At 39.8% G+C, this 22,060-nt stretch overlaps 1 protein-coding gene across 1 annotated transcript in view; it reads left to right on the top strand.

The window, feature by feature from the left end:
- LOC142502043 (ovostatin-like) overlaps positions 1-22,060 on the top strand; it is a 149,390-nt gene that overhangs the window by 51,377 nt on the left and 75,953 nt on the right. Inside the window, exons 12-16 of the mRNA XM_075612834.1 lie at positions 2,970-3,200; positions 3,546-3,603; positions 6,317-6,459; positions 10,421-10,570; positions 10,814-10,984. Coding sequence (XP_075468949.1) covers positions 2,970-3,200; positions 3,546-3,603; positions 6,317-6,459; positions 10,421-10,570; positions 10,814-10,984 — 753 coding nt within the window. The remainder of the gene's footprint in view (positions 1-2,969; positions 3,201-3,545; positions 3,604-6,316; positions 6,460-10,420; positions 10,571-10,813; positions 10,985-22,060) is intronic.

The raw sequence follows: 22,060 nt of genomic DNA, 5'->3' as shown, positions 1-22,060 counted from the left end.
TGGACAGTGCTATACAGAAAGACACTCGGCATTATTCTATTTGATTAAAAAAAATATTTCAGAGTTTGCTCATCCAGGGGCACAGCCAGCCTGGGAGTTGCGCCAAATGTCCTTGGGGAAGCCAATAACAACAGCTTTTCCAAATAATATTAACTGCTGGTTTTGTAATATGCCCTGTTACATATGGGAAGCTCAAAGTGTAAAAAAAAATGGAGCCTCTCCCTCAGCCCTAATGCAGACTAAATTTTTCATGGCATCCCAAAAATAAAACGACGGGACATTATAAGGGGCAGATACATTCTTGACATATAGCTTGGACAGTTTATTTGTTGTTTTTACAGGCAATTTTTTTAAAAATATTTCCAAACATTTTATTCAGAACAAATAAAATTGAATATACTTACTGGTTACACACAGACAGATAAAAAGCACAATAAACAAGCATCATTTCATATTTCTCTTATAAACACATCTTTCTGACTTATCCTAATAATAAGAAAACAAAACAGTTTGATACTGCAAACTAAGTTTAAAAATGTACTTCTCTTTCCCTATTCTATAACTTGCTTTTTAACCTAATTTGAAGCTACAGAGCTAGTTAACTTTCATGTCTGGATTGTGTCTCTCACATTCTTTAAACTGGAGGAGGGGGGCTGGCTGTTGCTGGTGTTAGCATGATTCAATTCTCACATGGGATTCATTCAGGTAAAATTCATGAGGTGATCAGATCCATTTTTACAGCTCTTGCCAAGGGCACAACAATTTAATTGGTGGCACCAAGACTTGAGTTTGTATCAGGACGTGTCTTATAACCACTTATTGCTGTGGGGAACTGGAGGGTAAGGCTTATTCTCGCATACCTGACTATGCAGCGCTAGTTAGCCGGACGATGCCATGCTTAACCTTAGCCACAAAGCCTCATGAAATCTGAAGATTTATACTGCCACGAACACACAGGTATTACTGAAGGTTAGAAGGTTCCACTATGAGCCCTTGCGTTCACATTCTTACGAATAAGAAAACCGGTGATGCGACACATAGGTTCACGCTTCCTCCCATAGTCATTTTTTGCAAACAAACGTTTTTCCCCTGCTGACCTCTTTCTTCTAGATCCTCTGCAATTTCTTCCTTTTCACTTACTATTTCACTTGCTATTATATTAACTTTTGTCCAGTCAATAGTTAAAATAAATGCAGCAATTTTGGAGTTCCTTTTTCCCAGGACCTCCTGTCCCTCAACAGAATTCTTTTGACCCATTTTAACCTAAGGTATGTTTCCCTGTGAGATTCGCAACACGAGGCTCCCTGGGCTTCTCAATCTCACAGAGAAAGATCCCTCTCTCAAGTAAACATTTGCTCAAATAGTTGATAATACTACTAACAGTGCCATCTACTGGCCAACAAAATATATTTACATTGTCTCTTTCTATTCTGTATCCATTTTGTAGTTTATTTCCCTGTGGAAGATCCATAAAGTGTACACATAACCTGAACCCTTTGGTTGGATGAGAACTTTGGTCTCCCATTATTCTCCTGTTACAATAATCAAATTTAATTGATCATGTATAATTCTGCGATACAATAATCAAACCTAATTGATCATGTACAATTCTAGTTCTGCGTTACAATAAGCAAAACAACTTGATTCAATATTAACAGAATAACGAGTGAGTTTATTGGCATACAGGTGCACACAGGAGACAGCTTATAAACAAAGCTCTCGGCAGGTATACGGCATACGATACATTTATACCCTAATACTAAAGCTCACGCCCCCTTTATGGCGTGGTTTGTAAGTCATAGAAAATAATTGAAATGTATAATAAAAAACAAATGAAAATGAGAACGTCAGCTAAAATCATTATACAAGCTCAGTAGCCTTTCCCCTATATTATGCATCTGGGTGTTTGTGTATTCTGTACGGGGGTGAATGTGAGAAATTATTCATATCTCTGGTTCCACCAGACACTTGAATGTTGAGAAGTCGATTCGAACTCTGATCCCACTTCTCAAGGCTGTACGCACCCTCACTTCTTCTGCAGCTGGGCTGGCCAGGGCTGGTATCAACAATTTGCTGAGAGCGAAACATTCTTTCAAACCCAAGCTGTGCTTTCATGCAGACAAACATCAAAATGGATGACACACAAAGACAGAACACATCAAAATGGATGACAGACAGGGACAAGAACACATCAAAATGGCTGTGAATAAAATGGCTGCTTAGATCCTAGTGCTATTTACTTGAGACCCCTTATATCACTTTCTCAGCCAATTACAAGAACAGCGAGATTTTTGATTTTTAAATAAATATTACAAATCCAATTTGTAACTGTGTACTTTTGTTAAAGACACAAAAATCATAACAAAATAAAGAAAAAAGCAAACATTTAAGGGTGCATATACAGTAACAGGTTCACTTGTACCCACCTCCTGGATACTAAACATATAATAGACAAAAATGGGATACTGTAGGTAACCTAGTTGCATCAAAAGGCCAATTTTATTGATTTACGAAAAATATTAACCATGCACCTGCTTGTATCAGCCTGTATCACTTTCCCATAGCAACATGTTTCGGTACAGGTGTGCAGGTTACTTATCCCATTATAATGTTGTTAAATAAATAGACTACCTTCAGTCACGCTTGCGATCAGGGAAACATCCTGAAATGTAGCCAACAATGAATCTCTTCTGATACAAGTCCCATCTTCCCAAATCATTTCTACAGTATCTCCCCGATAGTAGATTAAAAATGTCCTATGTAGACTTGGATACTCTATAGACGTGTACATATTGCTATGTTAACATGATTATTGTCTCATATACATATAATTAAAGAATTGTGTTCACTGCCAGCACTATATTCCCATATTCACATCACCAAGTACTGTATACAGTATACCATGATGTATATACACAATGCTATGAATACCATACTGTACATTACTAAAAACTCTCTCTCCCCACCAGGCCAATTACAAGAACGGAGAGCGGTGCTTTGACTCTGGGTGGCTGAGTCCAGTTTATTCCAATGCTTATCGCTCAGTCCCCCGGTTTTACTCTTGGACCGGGAGCTTTGTGGATGTGCGGCCTCTCCATGGGGAACTGAGCTGTGGGCAGAGATATAACACCAGGGTGTTATATTCACTAAGCAGAAACGGAGTTGGGGAGGGAGTCCGGACAGCCACTTTCTACTACCTGGTGAGTAAGAAAGAGCAGAAGAAGGAAAGAAAGAAGAACTGAGTAAGAGAGAATGTAAAGAGAGAAACTGAGAGGAAAGGGAGATAAATGGGGAAAGAGGAGCATACAGAACATTTGTGTAAATATATCATGTATTCATTGAATCTGTTACAGTTTATCTTTCAAATAATATAAATATATGAAACACGTCCATTTATTATTAATTTTTTATTTAATCCAAAAAACTGCTTAATTGCAAATTCGGAAATTTGGAAATATTAATTCTACTTTATTTTGTTCTGCAATAAACAAAATGCATTAAGAATGATGATTTTCAGAACTTTTCACCTCTCTTCTCTCTCCCAGGTGATGTCAAAAGCCAAGATTGTCAATTCCGGGGAACAGCGAGTAGATCTGAGCAGCTGTGAGTATTCGATCCCTCAGGGACACAGAACCCAACCCTTCTAGGACTGCATGATGCATTAGATAAGCACAAGCTGGCACTCCCATGTCTTAGTTGTAGAGAGGATAGGCACAGACAGATTAACTGGTTGGACTTCTACTTGCACAAATAACATGTTGTACAGTATATGTTAATATCACATTTTTCTACACAGCTAGGAAAATACAGATTGGTGGCAAATGGGGTTATTACAGGGTTAAAATATAATTTGACATAACAGGAAAAAAATACACATTTAGGGGCCTATGCAGAGAGCAGCGAATTTTAAAAATGGCGAATTTAGTAAAAAGTACCTTTTTTGGAGAGTTTTATTCTCCATATGCAGAAAAGTGCGAATTCTGCTATGTTTAACATGGATGCGTGTGGCGAGTTTAAATTGGCGAGATGCGCGCTTCAGAAACGTGTAAAAACAAATTCGCGCCTTTTTTTCCCATTGCAATGGCCGCGAGCGGCAGCTTCTTGCCAATTTTTTCTGGCGAGGCAAAAAGGAGACAATCGCGCCATTTTATTGGCGCGAACAGCCGCTAGATGCCGTTCGCGTCTCTCTGCATTAGGATATTTTTAAAACTGGCGAGAGGTTCTCGCCAGCCGCGAGGCGAGTTTTACAAATAGAAAAGAAAAATTGGCGCGTTTTTCGGAACTCGCCATTTTCTGCTGTTTTCTGCGCGATTTTCTCCAAAAAATGGCGAATTTCGAAAATTCGCTGCTCTCTGCATAGGCCCCTAAGATTTAAAAGCAACTATTATGGAATCTAACAAATAAACCAATTCCAGTTATTACATATGTCAACATGGAGACAGAGTAGACAAAAAGGGGAATGGGTGCTCAGAATAGTTCCGGATTAAATGATCTGAATAATATCAATACACTGTGACAAACGCCCCTCTTTTGTAGCTCTGACGTCTGTCTGGGATCTTCCCGACACAGTCTTCTAGGGTTAATTATACAAATAACAGGATCATACAAAGTATTACGTTGCTTAACTCAGGCTTCTGCCTGCTTTATTTTCATCCCAGTTAGGGACTGCAGCTTTAACATGTGTAGGCAGGAGGCACTCAGCTATTAACCTTCAGCAGTTTACTCATATCAGTGTTATAGTATTTCCCACACTGTTACTTCAAGAAACAAAAAACCAAATCATATAAAGAAACCGTATCCCATTCAGGGATCTAACTACACAGCAGAATCAGCCTCTCTAACTGCTGCTGGGCCAACTAACCTGATTCCCCAGCTTAAAACAATGCCCTCTCATTTAGGGTCACTAGATACAGCATACAGTCTTTTAGATACAGCAATAAACGTTTGTTTGTCTTATCTGTTCGTGGTGGGGAACTCAGTCCCAAGTGTCCAGGCAAATCCTCTGGTACTGTGATACTTGAAGGGGGCGTACTTCCCGAACTGGATGCAGGGGAGCAGCGAAACCCCCAGCCTCCAGGCTCTAAGAAGAGAGACTGAAATGCAACCCTCTCTGCTCTAAATACCTGTGCTAGTGATTAGGAGAGCAGGTGAGGGACAACTAGACACATTGTAATCTGTGGTCTCAATTTTCCATCCACCAGCCTGAGTAAATGTGAAGCTGTGGAATGGATCATTTTGCATTATTCCTGCACTTTCTGACCTAAAATGGGGCAGAAAGCTGCCTAACATGTTTGGACTATGTCACAACACAGATAAATAGGAGAACTCATGCATGGAGTGGGTTTAGATTAGATAAATGACTGAGTGATCCTGAGAATAAAACCTCCAGAAGGTGACAGAAAAAATGGTTTCCAACATTGCTGAAACCTCATTGGAGGTAAATTAGAATGACAATCTTCAATAAGTCAAAAGTACTCACTTATTATATTAGTAGGTTTTCTTCTCCATAAATGAATTAAAGTTCTTACCCACTCCTAGAGTTTCCTTGGTGAGGCGTGACCAGCCGCAAATGAAAAGATCCAGATGGGTAGTACAAGCGTTAGCAGCGCACAGCCAATGGAGCCAGGCAGGATGATAGTAAAAGATATATTTATTGTTCCATCACAAAAAAGGAGTTCTAGGGACACTCCTACAAGTTTCGCACCTTTTCAGGGCGCTTTATCAATGAGATCCTTGATAAAGCAAGCTAAAAAGGTGTGAAACGCGTAGGAGGGTCCCTAGACCTTCTTTTTTTTGATGGAGCAATAAATATATATTTTACTATCATTCTGCCTGGCTCCCTTGTCTGTGCACTGCTCACTTGTGTACTACTCATCTGAAAACAGAGTAGGCTAAATTATTTAGAATCTAAGGGGTAAAAAATAATTAAAGTTTAGAATTTTAATGATGTTTCTTTGTTGTTTCTAATAAACACAAGGATATTATAAATGTGAAATAAGCAAAGGATCAAATCAGGTCTGAAGTGTAATAGAAGCTTAGGAAAATGGACAGAAAGGACAATTCTAAGTTCCTATGAAACGTCAGCATTTGGGCATGTAGTTAGGTTAATGGGGCAAGTTCTGGCAGCTTTCAGAGCTGCAACTTGCAGTGGTTTCAGTTGCCCACCTCTGCTTTAGCAAGGCTTAAGGCGGCTTACAGCTCATTCTAAGAGGCGGCCTAAAGAGGTGCAATACCATCACCTCAACAAGATGGGCACCTCTATTGGACTAAACCCAGAGTCACAGACTTGACACCATATTTCCCTCTCTCCTGGCAGCTCTGCGCGGTGAACTCTCAATCAGTTTCACTGTTGGTTCTGATTTTGCCCCCGGAGCTAAACTTATTGTATATTCCATCCTGCAGACAGAGGTCATTGCTGACTCTGTGCATCTGAACATAGAGAAGTGCTTCAAGAACAAGGTAAGTTCAGGGTCCTAAAAAAGGGCACCCACAGCAAACAAGGAGTCTGTATGAATAGCATTTAATCTTCTATCAATGTTCCACAAAAGAGGATATTGACAATGAGTAGCAATTATTTTATCAGAATAAAAGACCTGCTTGATACAGCTAAAGCTAAAAGAAATAAAAGTAGCAAAATGAAGGATGGGCCATTTGGGACCCCTGAAATTCAAACCCCCCGCCTCCCCATCCCTTCTCCTGGAACCTTCAGGATCCGAATTTCCCAGACTTGGATTGTCTGTAACATTTTCAGTTCAGTTTAATTCAGACTGAAAGCTCGTTCCTAGGATCCGAATCCAGGACAAATGAACAGATGCACACTTCTGCCTCAAATTATTACTCAGGTACTTCCCCCCACTGCTAACCACCTGATGCCCCTCCGGTGGCTATGAGAGGGTCCCTACCTCCTCTCTATCAGCTGTAGGGACAGCAGTGTTATGACAGCTGTCTGAGGCTTCCTGTAACCAGTGCTGGTCCTGCTTCCTCTGACACAGGGATCCAATCAGCAAAGGAGGCCGGGCACACAGGAAGCCTGGGCCCTGCAGGTAACCACTGCAGCCCCTACAGCTGAACCGATGGCAATAGTGTATGTGTATGTAATATATAATATCCTCCCTCTTCGTCCCCCTCTGTCTTCCTATATAAGTCTATATATGTGTGTACTTGCACTGGTGTTTTAGGTTTGGATTTTATTTTGATTCTAATAAAATGACATGTTTTGATTTTTGTTCTGAATCTTTATAAAATGATGACAAACTCAATATGTGGAGTAATGATAAAATTGCATGAACAAGTGTTAAACCATCTGACACTGATTGACTAATATAGTAGCAGAGAGTTGAGATTATATTATCTATATGTCAACCACTTTACCCAACACTGCTACACTGTAACAGTGTCAAAAATCAAAATAAACAACTGGAATTGGAATTTATTGACTAGCATAGTATACCACTAGCAAAGTACTTGTAACAAAGTAGAGAAAATCATCAAATGGTCTTTTATATATGTGACCAGCAGCAAAGGTAATCTAATTATTATACAATTATTATATAATATACTTATTGTAATCTATATTAATAACCGTTATATAATATGAAAATGTAAAAAAGAGACTATAAGCTTATTCTTTATTCACTGAAGGGGCTGAACGGGAAATTTTGTCTGATCGGCCACGTCAGCAATAATAATAACATAAACCCCTAAGTATTACTGCTGTGTCTCTTTCTGCCATCTAGGTTAGGGGCATATTTATGGAGGAGGAAAGACTGAGAGAATAGAGGAAATGTTTCACTTTTGCTCAGCAACGTGGTTACCGTCACGTAGTCCGAAACAACCCAGAAAGAGTTGCCGGGACCTGGGTTCAGGGAAAATGGTCAATCCTCTTGTTTATGGGTTTTGGATTTTAGACCCATGGTATTGCCCATCCTTAGAAGAAAAAAAGTGTGTGTGGCAAAATGTATTTATTTATTAAAAAAAATGTTTTACCAGCAAGTAATACATTGAGAGTTACCACACGTTTTCAAGTATGTGCTGGGCACAGAGTTATTATGACAAATGTATGGTTACAAATACAAAGTTGCATTAAGTGAACAGGGTAATACATTATATACAAGACATTGCATGCACAGTAAGAGACAATATACGGCGTTTGTAACAGTTACAGACCAGATTAAAATGTGAGACAGCTTTAGTTTTGAAAGAACTTAGACTGGTGGTGGATGTGAGAGTCTCTGGTAGGTTGTTCCAGTTTTGGGGGGCACAGTAAGAGAAGGAGGAACGGCCGGATACTTTGTTGAACCTTGGGAGCATGAACAGTCTTTTGGAGTCAGATCTCAGATAAGTGCTGCATGTGGTAGAGGTAAGGAGCTTGTTTAGATAGGCGGGTAGCTTGCCCAGAAATGGCCGCTCTCTTCATAGTGTAATGCCTTACAAAATACCGCCAGGCATGGTAGAGTTAGTCAATAACAATATTAAATCAAAACTCCTCATCAGAGACTATAAAACTAGCACTGGGGACGGAAACATCAGATTACCTGGTATTGTATGGACCAAATAATACATTTTTCCTTCACTGATGTGTGAACCAGTGCTGGTTTTATAGTCTCTGAGATTTGGTATAATATTATTGTGATGGTGAGGGGGTAACCAGACTCTTAATAAAGGTCAAGCAGTGTTCTGGCTACCTCTGATCCGAAATAAGGGTTCAAGAAGAGTCAGCTCTTGAACCCAGTAACTGTCTATGCATAACCTGTAATTTGCGACAATAAAGAATTCATGTGTTTTTACCTTTCAAGGGATGCCAGCGAGCAGGGATTGCTAGGGCATGAGTTTCAAGAGGGGTTTTGCAGAGAAATTGTTGTCAGAATGTGCCTAGGTAGTTGAGGTCTGGAGTTGTCGGTTCCCCTAAAAATGTACCAGGGAATCATGCCTGATTCTCGATACATGTAGGCACATTGTCCCGGCAATATCTCCCCTTGAAACCGCTTGCGCGACTCACCACTAAGGTACCCTGCTTCAGCATAGCCCAGAAAGGTAAATGGGGCAAAGGGATGCAAAGTGTCCCTGTACCTGTGAGGGGTCCCTAGGCTAAGTGGGATGCCCAGGTAGCCCAAAACCTATATTTGGGTTCATGGGTGCTCCAACCTTATGAGGTTGTGAGGGGACTTTCAGAGTCCAGTCTAAGTCTATAGATAGTGTGTGGGGAATAAAGGCTAGAAGAAAAATAAAGTGCAGCTTTTTATTCTATTCCCCATACCCAGAGACTTAGGAAGTATTAAAAGTGTATTTTTTATTTAATTCTGTAATAGTCCTGTTATGTACTGTTGTGCACTATAAATGAGTTGGGACTTTCGGAACCAATGTTCAGACAGACTGCGAGGGCTACCAAGTTGGTGCCAGTCAGTCTGCTGGACATCGGCGATGAAAGCCACCAGAGGATGTCAGAGGTGTGAAAGTCATTTGGGTAACAGGGAAAGGCTCAAGTACCACGTCCTGGGATCAATGGCATTTGTCCTACCAAATCTGGTGGCATGAGATAGCCAGGGACAAAGGTGGCAAACTTGCGCATTTCCCTTGGCAATTTCAGATTTCCTGCAGACCCGGCTTTCCATACTGGCTCTGCTCTGATTGACAACTGAGAAAGTTCCTACGCTCTGATTGGCTGTAGCATTTTGTGAATAGAGACCAAAATACTATAAGAAAACCCCTAAGCCAATGAGGTTGGAGATGTCCGGCGCTAGAAGTGCGGGTGATTTTTTCAAAAGTGCTCTTGCGCGAATAGCAGATCACTGGCTTCAGAAAAGTCTACCCGGAAAATATTGTAAGTCCCACTTTTGGCGGCCAAGTTCTCATAATCGAACGTAGCGGTCGCGGCTGGGATTGCAATTCGATTTTAGTACCACGAGATTGGTTACTAACCCCCGGTCAAAAGGAGTCCAAGTTCTCAGAAGAGAAGGGAGCGGTGGCGTGTGAAACTTCACGCCGATTTGGGAAGATGATTTCAGGCTAAGTCCCGGTCAAAGGAAAACTCTTATTTAGAGTTCTCTGCACCTATAACAGTCTAATTTTTGACCCCAAACCTCCAGAAAGTGTGCTTTTTGTCTGTATTTTGTGTTTAACTGCGTATGCCTATTTCTGTGAATAACTCCAATTTATTTCATTATCTTGTTTTGCTCAATGAATGATCCTGGTAAAGGTGTACAATAAACCTTGTTTCCCGTGACAATTATATCAATGTATTTGTATCTGTGTATCTCCCGTTGTTAGAAAAGATAACATCAAGATGTATAGGTCCCTTCTACAAATGTCTGTCACCCAGTTATGTGAAGGACGGCTTGTCTGTCTCTTCTGTGCCTCTCATTGTGAGGCCTCACTCAGTGGGATGCTATTAGTGGCTGAATTTGTTGTCCGGTTTCTTAAGGTTTCCCTGAACTTCTCTGTGGACCAAGGAGCTCCGGGATCCAGTGTTGACCTGCAGCTAACGGCAGCTTCCAGCTCCCTGTGTGGACTCAGGGTTATTGATTCCAGCCTCCTGCTCCTCAATCAGAACCAGCAGCTCACAGCTGAGTCGGTAAGCGGCAGCGGGTAGAGACACACTAGTGAACATTCTGATTAAGCAATTTCAGAGAAGTGAGTGGAAACAGAGACTGAGGTGTCTCTTGGTGTTGGAACTTGGGGAAGACGAGGAGTGAATTGACAAGGATAAGAGAGAAACATTTTTTTAATGGGAACCGAGACAGCGCTATCTCTCTGATTGAGCAAAGTCTCTGGGGTGTTGACACATTAATGTGATACTGGCCTTTTTCTGTTATAGGTGTATAATTCCCTGCGATACCTCTCCCTAAATGGATATTACGTGGCAGGGTTTAATGTGGAGTTACCCGCACCCCCATGCATTGACCCCAATGAACAAATCTTTTACAACGGCTTATATTATCAACCTGTGAGCTACTATGGAGAAGGAGATACAAATGATGTGTTCAGGGTAGGTATCTAGCACCGATCTGTGCAGAGTGTATAGGAGAATTATCTGGGAATGCAATTATCTGACTCGCCTGAAACCTACATTATTAATTATCTGATGTGCAAAAAAGGTGAGTGTGTTTGATTCTGTATTTTTAGATGGCAGCTTGTTCACAATCCAGTGTATATTTATGGGATAGAACTGAGTACATTCTGTATCCCCTTCTTTTTAAGATCCCTAATGGAAACCTTTTGATGTGGGTGTGTTTTTTTTTTGTTTTCTCCCCCTTATTTTGAGCAGGAGCACAGTTAGTAAGTGATAGCAATAAGGGAGCCAGTATTCAAGAAATGTTTAAGCTTATTTGGGATAGGGGGTTCATTTTGGATAATGATGTCTAAACACAAATTGGGGGGGAAAAGTATTTGTTTAGTGTTGTGGGGGAAACTCAAACCCATAATACAGAACATTCTTCAATTTGGCTCTTAGAATAGATGTTCCACACAATTAGCGTCCTATCCATTTATGTAACACACCCATTGAGTATTAATTTCCATGCAATTACGCATAATCCTTATCTGCAGCTGTTTGACATGTTACAATGAGGTGAAGAAAATAATGCTGGTTACATAGTAGATGACGTGGAAAAAAGACATACATCCATCAAGTTCAACCTATGCTCAATTTAGACGACAGATTTATACTGTATTTGTATTTACAGCGTTTTTTATCCAGATGAAGGCAAACAAAAAAAAACCCAGTGAAACATCATCCAATGTGTTCTCATAAAGTGAACATTCAATTTCTTCCTGACTTCATATACTGGCCATCAAATTTATCCCGGGATCAACATCCTTCCCATGTTTACTTATTTGGTATATCCCTGTATACCTTCCCTTTCTAAAAAGATGTCCAACCTTTTTAGAAAGGAATGGTATAACCTTCATCTAACCTTAAGGGATGAACCGTGGCATATGTACAGCCCTTGGGATGAATAGTTCTTATGAAAACTCATTGTTTTCTCCGTGAATATATTTATATATATACACTGTAGAGCCCTCTTAGATGCCTCTTTTCTAATATAAACACATATAAATGAGATAACCTCTCCTCATACAGTAAGTCAGACTTTCCATCCCCTTTATTAATTTGGTGGCTCTTCTCTGCACTTTTTCTAGTTTCACAATATCTTTTTTAAGGAGTGGTGCACAAAATAGTACTCCATATGTATGGTGAGGCCTTACTAATGCTTTAAAGAGGGGCATAATTATGTTACTTCCTTTACATCCATTGCCCGTTTAATGCAAGATAAGATCTTATTTGCCTTTGCAGCTACTGCATGACTTTGGACATTATTGCTAAGCCTGCTGTCTACAAGCACTCCTAAATCATTCTCCATCAAGGATTGACCTAATTTATGCTCTAAGGAACCCCCAAAATTACCACATTATATATATATATATATATATATATATATATATATATATATATATATATATATATATTAAATACCCCACACTGATGAGACACATTAAGGTCGAAACGGCTGTCTGGGTGGGTTTACTGGCTATGCATCTTAACCCTGGCTTTGCTCAAAGCTGTGACCATGCAGCAAGCTTTAGTCTATAGGGAACCATGTTAAAAATGGTTTTGAAGCAAAAGGTGGCACTGTGTGCTCATTTGCATGTCATTTCCCAGAATCCCTTGCTGCAGTGGAAGTACTGTGTGCTGGGTGATAATAGTGAAAGGCGGGGTTGCAGACCTGTCTAAGACATGCAAATGAGCATACAGTAATATTTCCATTTGCTATATATATATCTATATATCTACTGTATATACCGTGTTCGACAAACCTATACATCTGCACGTCCCGGGCGAGTGGATTTAACATCGTGGTGAGCTCCTATTGGCCCAAGCAGCACACGTGTGGTACTAGGTGGCGAGTAGATTTTTTGGTGATTTGTCGACCACGGTCTATATATATATATATATATATATATATATATATATATATATATATAAGTGTCAAAAGGAGTGCTACTGGGTGTGGCTAAATGTATACAACAAAAAACAAATATGACAAAAATACATAGTGAAATATCTATATATCGATTGAAAATGAGTTGCTTAGTTAAACCCTTTCAGGGCCGCCAACAGAAATCATGGGGCCCAGGACAAATGAAAGGAGCAGGTCCCCCCATAGCGCACCCCCCCCCACCGAACCCATAGCGCACCTTCCACGAAAAAATATTTTTTATCGTGCAACTTTTACTTAACTGTTTTCTTATTGTGATACAGAAAAAAACATTACAATGCAACCTGTTTATTTTTATATTTTCAACAAAAGACAGGAGAATGGGTGGGTGAGTGAGTGACTGGGTGGGTGGGTGAGTGAGTGACTGGGTGGGTGCGTGAGTGAGTGACTGGGTGGGTGCGTGAGTGAGTGACTGGGTGGGTGGGTGAGTGACTGGGTGGGTGAGTGAGTGACTGGGTGGGTGAGTGACTGGGTGGGTGAGTGAGTGCCTGGGTGGGTGAGTGACTTGAGTTACACATGAATGGGTGGGTGGGTGACTGGGTGGGTGAGTGACTGGGTGGGTGGCTGGGTGAGTGACTGGGTGGGTGAGTTGAGTGAGTGACTGGGTGGGTGGGTGAGTGACTTCGTGGGTGAGGGACTGGGTGGGTGAGTGACTGGGTGGTTAACCCCCATAGCGCACCCCCCACCGAACCCATTGCGCACCTACCACGGAAAAATATTTTTTATCGTGCAACTTTTACTTAACTGTTTTCTTATTGTGATACAGAAAAAAACATTACAATGCAACCTGTTTATTTTTATATTTTCAACAAAAGACAGGAGACTGGGTGGGTGAGTGAGTGACTGGGTGGGTGGGTGAGTGAGTGACTGGGTGGGTGAGTGAGTGAGTGACTGGGTGAGTGAGTGACTGGGTGGGTGAGTGAGTGACTGGATGGGTGAGTGACTGGGTGGGTGGGTGAGTGACTGGGTGGGTGAGTGACTGGATGGGTGAGTGGGTGGGTGACTGGGTGGGTGAGTGACTGGGTGACTGGGTGGGTGAGTGACTGGGTGACTGGGTGGGTGAGTGACTGGGTATGTGAGTGGGTGGGTGGGTGACTGGGTGGATGAGTGACTGGTTGACTGGGTGGGTGAGTGACTGGATGGGTGAGTGACTTTGGGTGAGTGACTTGGGTGACTGGGTGGGTGAGTGACTGGGTGGGTGGGTGAGTGACTGGGTGAGTGACTGAGTGAGTGACTTGAGTGACTGGGTGAGTGACTTGAGTGACTGGGTGGGTGAGTGACTGGGTAGGTGGGTGAGTGACACTTGAGTGACTGGGTGGGTGAGTGACTGGGTGGGTGAGTGACTGGGTGGGTAACTGGGTGGGTGGGTGAGTTACCGGGTTGGTGGGTGGATGGGTGAGTGACTGGGTGGATGGGTGAGTGACTGGGTGGGTGAGTTGAGTGAGTGACTCTGAGTGACTGGGTGGGTGGCTGACTGACTGGGTGAGTGGGTGGGTGAGTGACTTGAGGGAGTGACTGGGTGGGTGAGTGTCTGGGTGGGTGACTGGGTGGGTTGAGTGACTGGGTGGGTAACTTACCTTGACCTGTGGGTGCTGCTTCCTTGCCGCCAGACACTTCCCCCCTGCCCCCAATATCCCCGGCAGCTGCCAGGGGCGGGATGGGGGCTCGGGGTAGGGATGTGTGCGGCTGGGTGGGGCGCGAGGCGGGCTGGGGCAGGAGGCGCACGCGGGGAAAGCTGGGTTGGCGCTTCCCCCTCCATATTAAGCTGGGAACGGGCGGGGTGGGGGGGCTGGGTTGCGCGTGCGGGGCTTGTGTTGGCGCTTCCCCCTCTGTCCCACGTGGGGAGCGAGGGGGAACGGGAAGCGGGCCCTCAGGCAGCGGGCAGGACACCCTGTTTGCCCTGCGCATGCGCCGGGACCACGGGAATCGCCACCATTTTTTAAACTTTTTTTAAAATGTAATTAACTGGCGCCCGGCCGAGCAGGGGGCCCGGGATGCCAGTACCCTTTGTCCCCCCCTGTTGGCGGCCCTGAACCCTTTGGCCAAAGCATTTAAGCCTGCAAGCCACATCATGGCATGACGAAATCCTTCTTGTGAGACATTACATTCTGCTCTGATTGTACTACAATTGCACTACAGTACCTTGTCCAATTTAGTGTCATTAGCAAAGATTGAGACTTTGGTCACTAAACCAACCTCAAGGTCATTAATAAACAAGTTAAAAACCAGGGGCCCCAGTACCGATCCCTGAGGTACTCCACTAACAAATTTATCCCAACCTGAAAAAGTTCCATTTACGACAACTCTCCTTCAACCCATTTTCAATCTAGGTGCAAATATCAATTGCATTATCCAGGTCTAAATCCCTACTTACCTTCTCAAAGAACTAAATATGCTTCATAAAAAGATAAATGGATACATGTCTAGAGCAAAAATAGACATGCTGAAGCAAGCCAGCGGCAGCTAGAAAGTGTATGTGTATGGCATATGTGTGTGTGTATATATATGTATATATGTGTGTATATATGTATATATATATATATATATATATATATAGTGCAGAATAAATGAGTTCTTCAGTATTAGGTGATACCTTTTTTATTGGACTAACAATTTATGTCATAGGACAAGCTTTCGAGAGTTCTCCTCTCTTCTTCAGGTCAAGCAATACTGATTTACACAGGAATCAATGCTAAAACAGTGTAGAGAAAAAAAAAAAAAACAGATATTTACTGTAGATAAGGTCGGGTGTTAAGTGTTTGAAGCCAAGGGACAGTGTCAAAGAAAGGTGGGGAAGGGATGCTGGGGGGGGGGGGGGGAGAGAAAGTGTGGATAAGAATAGAGGCAAGCAGGATAATTACAGACAATTTTGGTAGGGTGTGAGAAAACCCATGTCCACATTAAGTCCCTTGGTTTTGGTGTCAAAGAGTCTTATCATTCTGAGCTCAAATGTTTTCCGTTCTTGGGTGCTTTTAAACATTCCATCAGATCATTCCATAAATGATTTAAAAATCAAAATCCTCAATGGAATGTTTAAAAGCACCCAAGAACGGAAAACATTTGAGCTCAGAATGATAAGACTCTTTGACACCAAAACCAAGGGACTTAATGTGGACATGGGTTTTCTCACACCCTACAAAAATTGTCTGTAATTATCCTGCTTGCCTCTATTCTTATCCACACTTTCTCTCTCCCCCCCCCCCAGCATCCCTTCCCCAACTTTCTTTGACACTGTCCCTTGGCTTCAAACACTTAACACCCGACCTTATCTACAGTAAATATCTGTTTTTTGTTTTTTTTCTCTACACTGTTTTAGCATTGATTCCTGTGTAAATCAGTATTGCTTGACCTGAAGAAGAGAGGAGAACTCTCGAAAGCTTGTCCTATGACATAAATTGTTAGTCCAATAAAAAAGGTATCACCTAATACTTAAGAACTCATTTATTCTGCACTATCGCAACTGGACTAACACGGCTACTTTCTGCTTTATATATATATATATATATATATATATATATATATATATATATATATATATATATATAAAAATAAACAAAAGACTGTAAAGCCCATGCTACATTGCTACATCCAATGTGACAAAATACATAGTAAAATTATTTATTTTGTCACATTGGGTGTAGTATTGTGCTTTTTCTGTCTTTTGTTATATACATTTGGCCACACTCAGTAGCAATCCTTTTGACATAAATATATATATATATATATATATATATATATATATATATATATATATATATATATATATATATATATATATATATATATATATATATAATAACAGTAATATAGACAGCGCCCTTCACCCACCACACCCAAATTGCTGTAGCTCTGACTATATGTGGCAAGTATTTGCACCAGGTGTATTAACTAGTTGCATTAAGTAAATCAATATAATATGGCATGAAACAAATAATTCACTTGCCTATAAATTGAATACAAAATGAATAAAAAACAAAGAAGTGTGCATAAAAATATTAAACAATTATTACACTAAATATAAAAAATATAAATAAAATAAAAATAGAAAAATAAAATAAAAATTGATTTGCAATGCAAATACCAAAAGGTGACACAAAAAAAAAAAATGTGTCATGGGACTAAGCTAGACCAAAAATTGACCGTAAAATATGGCTCATATAACCAAAATACTGAACACATATACTCATAGTATGATTGAGCCAATATGATATAAAATAGGAATACTTAAGTCCACATAAAGTCCATGATGTGCAAATTACAAAAGTCCAGGCTGCTTCTTCTTGGGCTCACCAAGCTCCCACAGTACCTATTGGAAAAAAGAAAAGAGAAGCGCCCGATCCTTGTGTAAAATCAGATGAACAAATTTAATAAGTCATGGACAAGACAAATGCACACTTACAATTTGTCCGATAAAATAAGGCATGTTATGGGACCAGCCCATGCACCAACTGAAGACTCCACGGTGTGTAGGTTACCACAATGGTTCCAGATCTCATGTCCGCAAAAGCCGCTATCTCCAAGAGAAAAGTTCCTTATTGAACGAGCGTTTGTTTGCAGCGTGCGGCCGCCAATCACCTCTCCTGTGGAACACCGGGACCCGGAAATCTCTCAGTACACGTCCTCACGTCTTCATGCTGGTGTCAGGAACTAGTCAGCCACCGTAGTTTCAATGCCACGTAACCCTACGCGTTTCTTCCGTCTCTGCGGATTTCATCAGGGGATGGATACCAATAGAACTGCCTAGTGTTAAATAGTCCCTTTGACCAATAAAAACGTATTACCACAGCTGTGTTCAGTTCCATAGGCATCATTAAGTAAACTTAATCAATACCTGGTGCAATTGAAGCTTAATCTATTGCTGAATCAATTGAATAGACATGTATTTTGAAAACCAAAGAAAACATGTATATAATTATTAAACTGAAACATATAGCTACACGAAAAAATATCAGATTGATCATATAATCAGATTGATCAGATAAAATCATATTACAGCAAAGGATAAATTAATAATCTAAATAAAACAGATTGACATAATTAATGGATAAGAAATAATTAATTAACATCATATATTTGCCCTTTATATATAATAATAAACTTACTATTTGTGTATAGAAACCAATATTAACCTTTACTGAAACCTTGAAAAATAAAATAAAATAAATAAATAAATATACAAATATGATTAGAGGACAACATTGTAATATTGTTATAATAATTGAAGCTGACTATACAAGTACAGCTATTTGATTTTATACTTAATATCACATTGTTATTATTGTTAGTAAATAGTATATCAATTTATTTTACAATTTGAACAAGCTTGTTTTGAGAGATAGATAATTCTTAATCTCTACATAAGTATTAATGGAAGAGATGAAATAAAATAAAACACTGAACAATGGTTAGATTAAATCTATTAATGAGACCTTATATCTGATATGAGATTGTATCTATCTGTAGGTCAAGTCAAACATTGAAAAAGTAATTAATATAAGTTATAAATGACAGCTCATTTTTATGATAGAACAAAAACTGAAATGGTCCTTCATGTTCAGACGACACTACTGTGTTCTATGACTCAGAGCTTCATTAGCATTATTATCACTAGAGATCACCAAGAGTCTCCTTGAAAGTTTGGCGACAGATGTGATGTGTATAGTAACATCCAATCTTGGATCATGTAATAATACATAAAAAACGTGAATAATTAGTTTGTGGAAATTGTGCAACTAATATAGCAAAATGAAAGACTTAATAATAGGAACGTCGGAGCTAGGAGGCAGCAATCTGACATAGTGTGTATTTACAAAGTGATGAAAATGTGTATAAAGTAACAATGTAATCTAATCATATATCGATTATCTGTGTAGTTTAATATGAGTATATTATTAGTGTGATGTGTTTAAGTGCTTATGTATAATTTTAATTCTATAATTTACAGTGAACACATATATTAATAATATCATATATTGAATGAATTTAGTGTCTAAATAACAAATTAAATTGACTATGAAACTATATACTAATTGTGTTTGTGATTGTGTAAATATTGTACTATAAAATAAATGTATATGATTGGTTTGAATTCCGACCAGGGGACCCCCATCTGTGTGCACTGACTAGGAAATCAAAGGGAGCACGGTGAACATGCTCAACCCAGACCTCTGAGATCCCGTCAATGGAACATGGAAGTGGTTACACAATAGTGCTTGTATCGATACAGTCATTGAGACCTGCTGGACTCAATGTTTCCAACATATATATCCAGTAGGTCTCCCTTAAATTCAGTCTCTTGACTCTATCACCACTGAGTAATGTTAAAGGGATGTGTTCCAAACACATGACTCTTAAGGAAGATGGATCCTTATTGTGTTTATCCAAGAAGTGTCTAGACAGGTTATGAGTGGTGATACCATGTATAATATTTCGTCTATGTTCCAGGAATCTTGTACTTAGGGTACGTGTGGTTCTCCCCACATACTGGTAACCACATAAACATGTGATAACATATATGACAAAAGAAGATAAACAATCCATATGACTTTTAATTGTATGTATGGATTTATTATGATAGGACATGATTTGATCAGTTTTACACATATGTTTACAGGTTAAACACCTATTTCTACCACAGGTAAAATTACCATTTGCTATTGGTTTAATTATGGGAAGATCATTAATTTGTTTAAGGCGACTAGGAGCCAATATGGTCTTTAAATTCCTGGCTTTTTTATACACAATAGGAACATGTGCTGGTAACTTGTTCCCAATTATAGGGTCCCTTAACAGTATGTTCCAATGTTTGTTAAGAATTGTTGTAATACCTCTCACTGAATTGTTATAGGTCGTAATGAATAAAGGTGATTTCAAACTGTCTTTAGAATTAACATCTGCCCGTACAGCCTTTTTGGATTTATTGAGCAAAGAATCACGGTCTAACAAACTAACTTGTCTAAATGTTTCCAGTATGGTACAGTTGATGTACCCCTTGGCTAGAAACCTTTGTACCAATATCTCCCCCTGGGCCAAAAAATCAGAATATAAGGAACAGTTTCTCCTAATTCTGAGAAATTGGCCCCTGGGGATATTGGCCAGCCATCTTTTGTAATGATTACTATTATTGTGTAAATAACTATTTGTTTTAAAATGAGTTTTGGTGACGATCTCACCACTTGGACTAGCCTCCAGCTCCAAATCCAAAAACACTATACTGTTTTTGTTCACATTGAATGTGAACTTTAAATCCATATCATTGGAGTTGAATGCTTGTAATTTATGTTCTAGATGTTCCTGATCACCATCCCATATTTGAATTATGTCATCTATGTAACGGCCATAGTACACAAGACTCGCCCCCAGATCCGCATCACCCCACACATGGAGTTCCTCCCACAAACCCATGTAGAGGTTAGCATAGCTGGGGGCAAATCTTGTGCCCATGGCCGTTCCACAGATCTGCAAAAAATATGTATTTTCAAATAAAAAATACAGTAGTTGTGCTCTAATATAAATGAAATCGCCTGTAAAATGTGGACTGGGTATTACCTATATTCATATCCATATCGAGGAAATGCTTAACCGCTTTCAGACCTTTATTGTGTTTGATACATGTGTACAGAGATGTTATATCACATGTCTCCAAATGTATGTAGGTTTCCATCTAATTTAAGAGATGGAGTCGAGGACATGCAACGTGTCTCTCAAATGGGATTTCAATCTGCTCACTAGAGGTTGTAAAAAATAGTCCACATATTGGGACACGCTGGACGTCATCGACTCCACCCCCAAAACAATGGGTCTACCAGGAGGAATAGAGATATGTTTGTGTAACTTAGGAATGTGGTAAAAAATAGGTGTTCTGGGAAACCGTATAAATAAAAAACTGAACTCTGCTTTAGTAATGATATCCATAGCTAAGGCTTTAGTGAGGAGGTCCTTATACTGTCTCTGGAATTCTTCCATAGGATCCTCAATCAAAACCATATATGAGGTATTATCACCCAATAACCGAAAAGCTTCTGACAGATAGTCCGTTCTATCTTGTAGCACTATTCCCCCTCCTTTGTCTGCTTGTCTGATGATAAGATTTTTCATACTGCTAAGCTCTTTGAGTGCAGTATTTTCCTCTTTAGATAGATTTCTATTTCGTATCGAAGTGGTGTTAAGACACATTGACTCAAAATCTTTAAGTACCATTGTGTAGAATGTTTCCACAAATGATCCCTTTGAGTGGTATGGGAAATATGTAGATTTGGCAGAGAAAGGGGAATGGACTATATTGATGTTTTTTACTTCATGTACATCAGTTGGCTTACTAGTACTGGATTTAAAGTTCACATTCAATGTGAACAAAAACAGTATAGTGTTTTTGGATTTGGAGCTGAAGGCTAGTCCAAGTGGTGAGATCGTCACCAAAACTCATTTTAAAACAGTCGCAACAAATAGTTATTTACACAATAATAGTAATCATTACAAAAGATGGCTGGCCAATATCCCCAGGGGCCAATTTCTCAGAATTAGGAGAAACTGTTCCTTATATTCTGATTTTTTGGCCCAGGGAGAGATATTGGTACAAAGGTTTCTAGCCAAGGGGTACATCAACTGTACCATACTGGAAACATTTAGAAAAGTTAGTTTGTTAGACCGTGATTCTTTGCTCAATAAATCCAAAAAGGCTGTACGGGCAGATGTTAATTCTAAAGACAGTTTGAAATCACCTTTATTCATTACGACCTATAACAATTCAGTGAGAGGTATTACAACAATTCTTAACAAACATTGGAACATACTGTTAAGGGACCCTATAATTGGGAACAAGTTACCAGCACATGTTCCTATTGTGTATAAAAAAGCCAGGAATTTAAAGACCATATTGGCTCCTAGTCGCCTTAAACAAATTAATGATCTTCCCATAATTAAACCAATAGCAAATGGTAATTTTACCTGTGGTAGAAATAGGTGTTTAACCTGTAAACATATGTGTAAAACTGATCAAATCATGTCCTATCATAATAAATCCATACATACAATTAAAAGTCATATGGATTGTTTATCTTCTTTTG

Source organism: Ascaphus truei, chromosome 8 (genome assembly GCF_040206685.1).
Source record: "Ascaphus truei isolate aAscTru1 chromosome 8, aAscTru1.hap1, whole genome shotgun sequence".
Lineage (NCBI taxonomy): Eukaryota > Metazoa > Chordata > Amphibia > Anura > Ascaphidae > Ascaphus > Ascaphus truei.
Note: the sequence above shows the minus strand (reverse complement) of the source record. Positions and strands in the feature narration are given on the sequence as shown.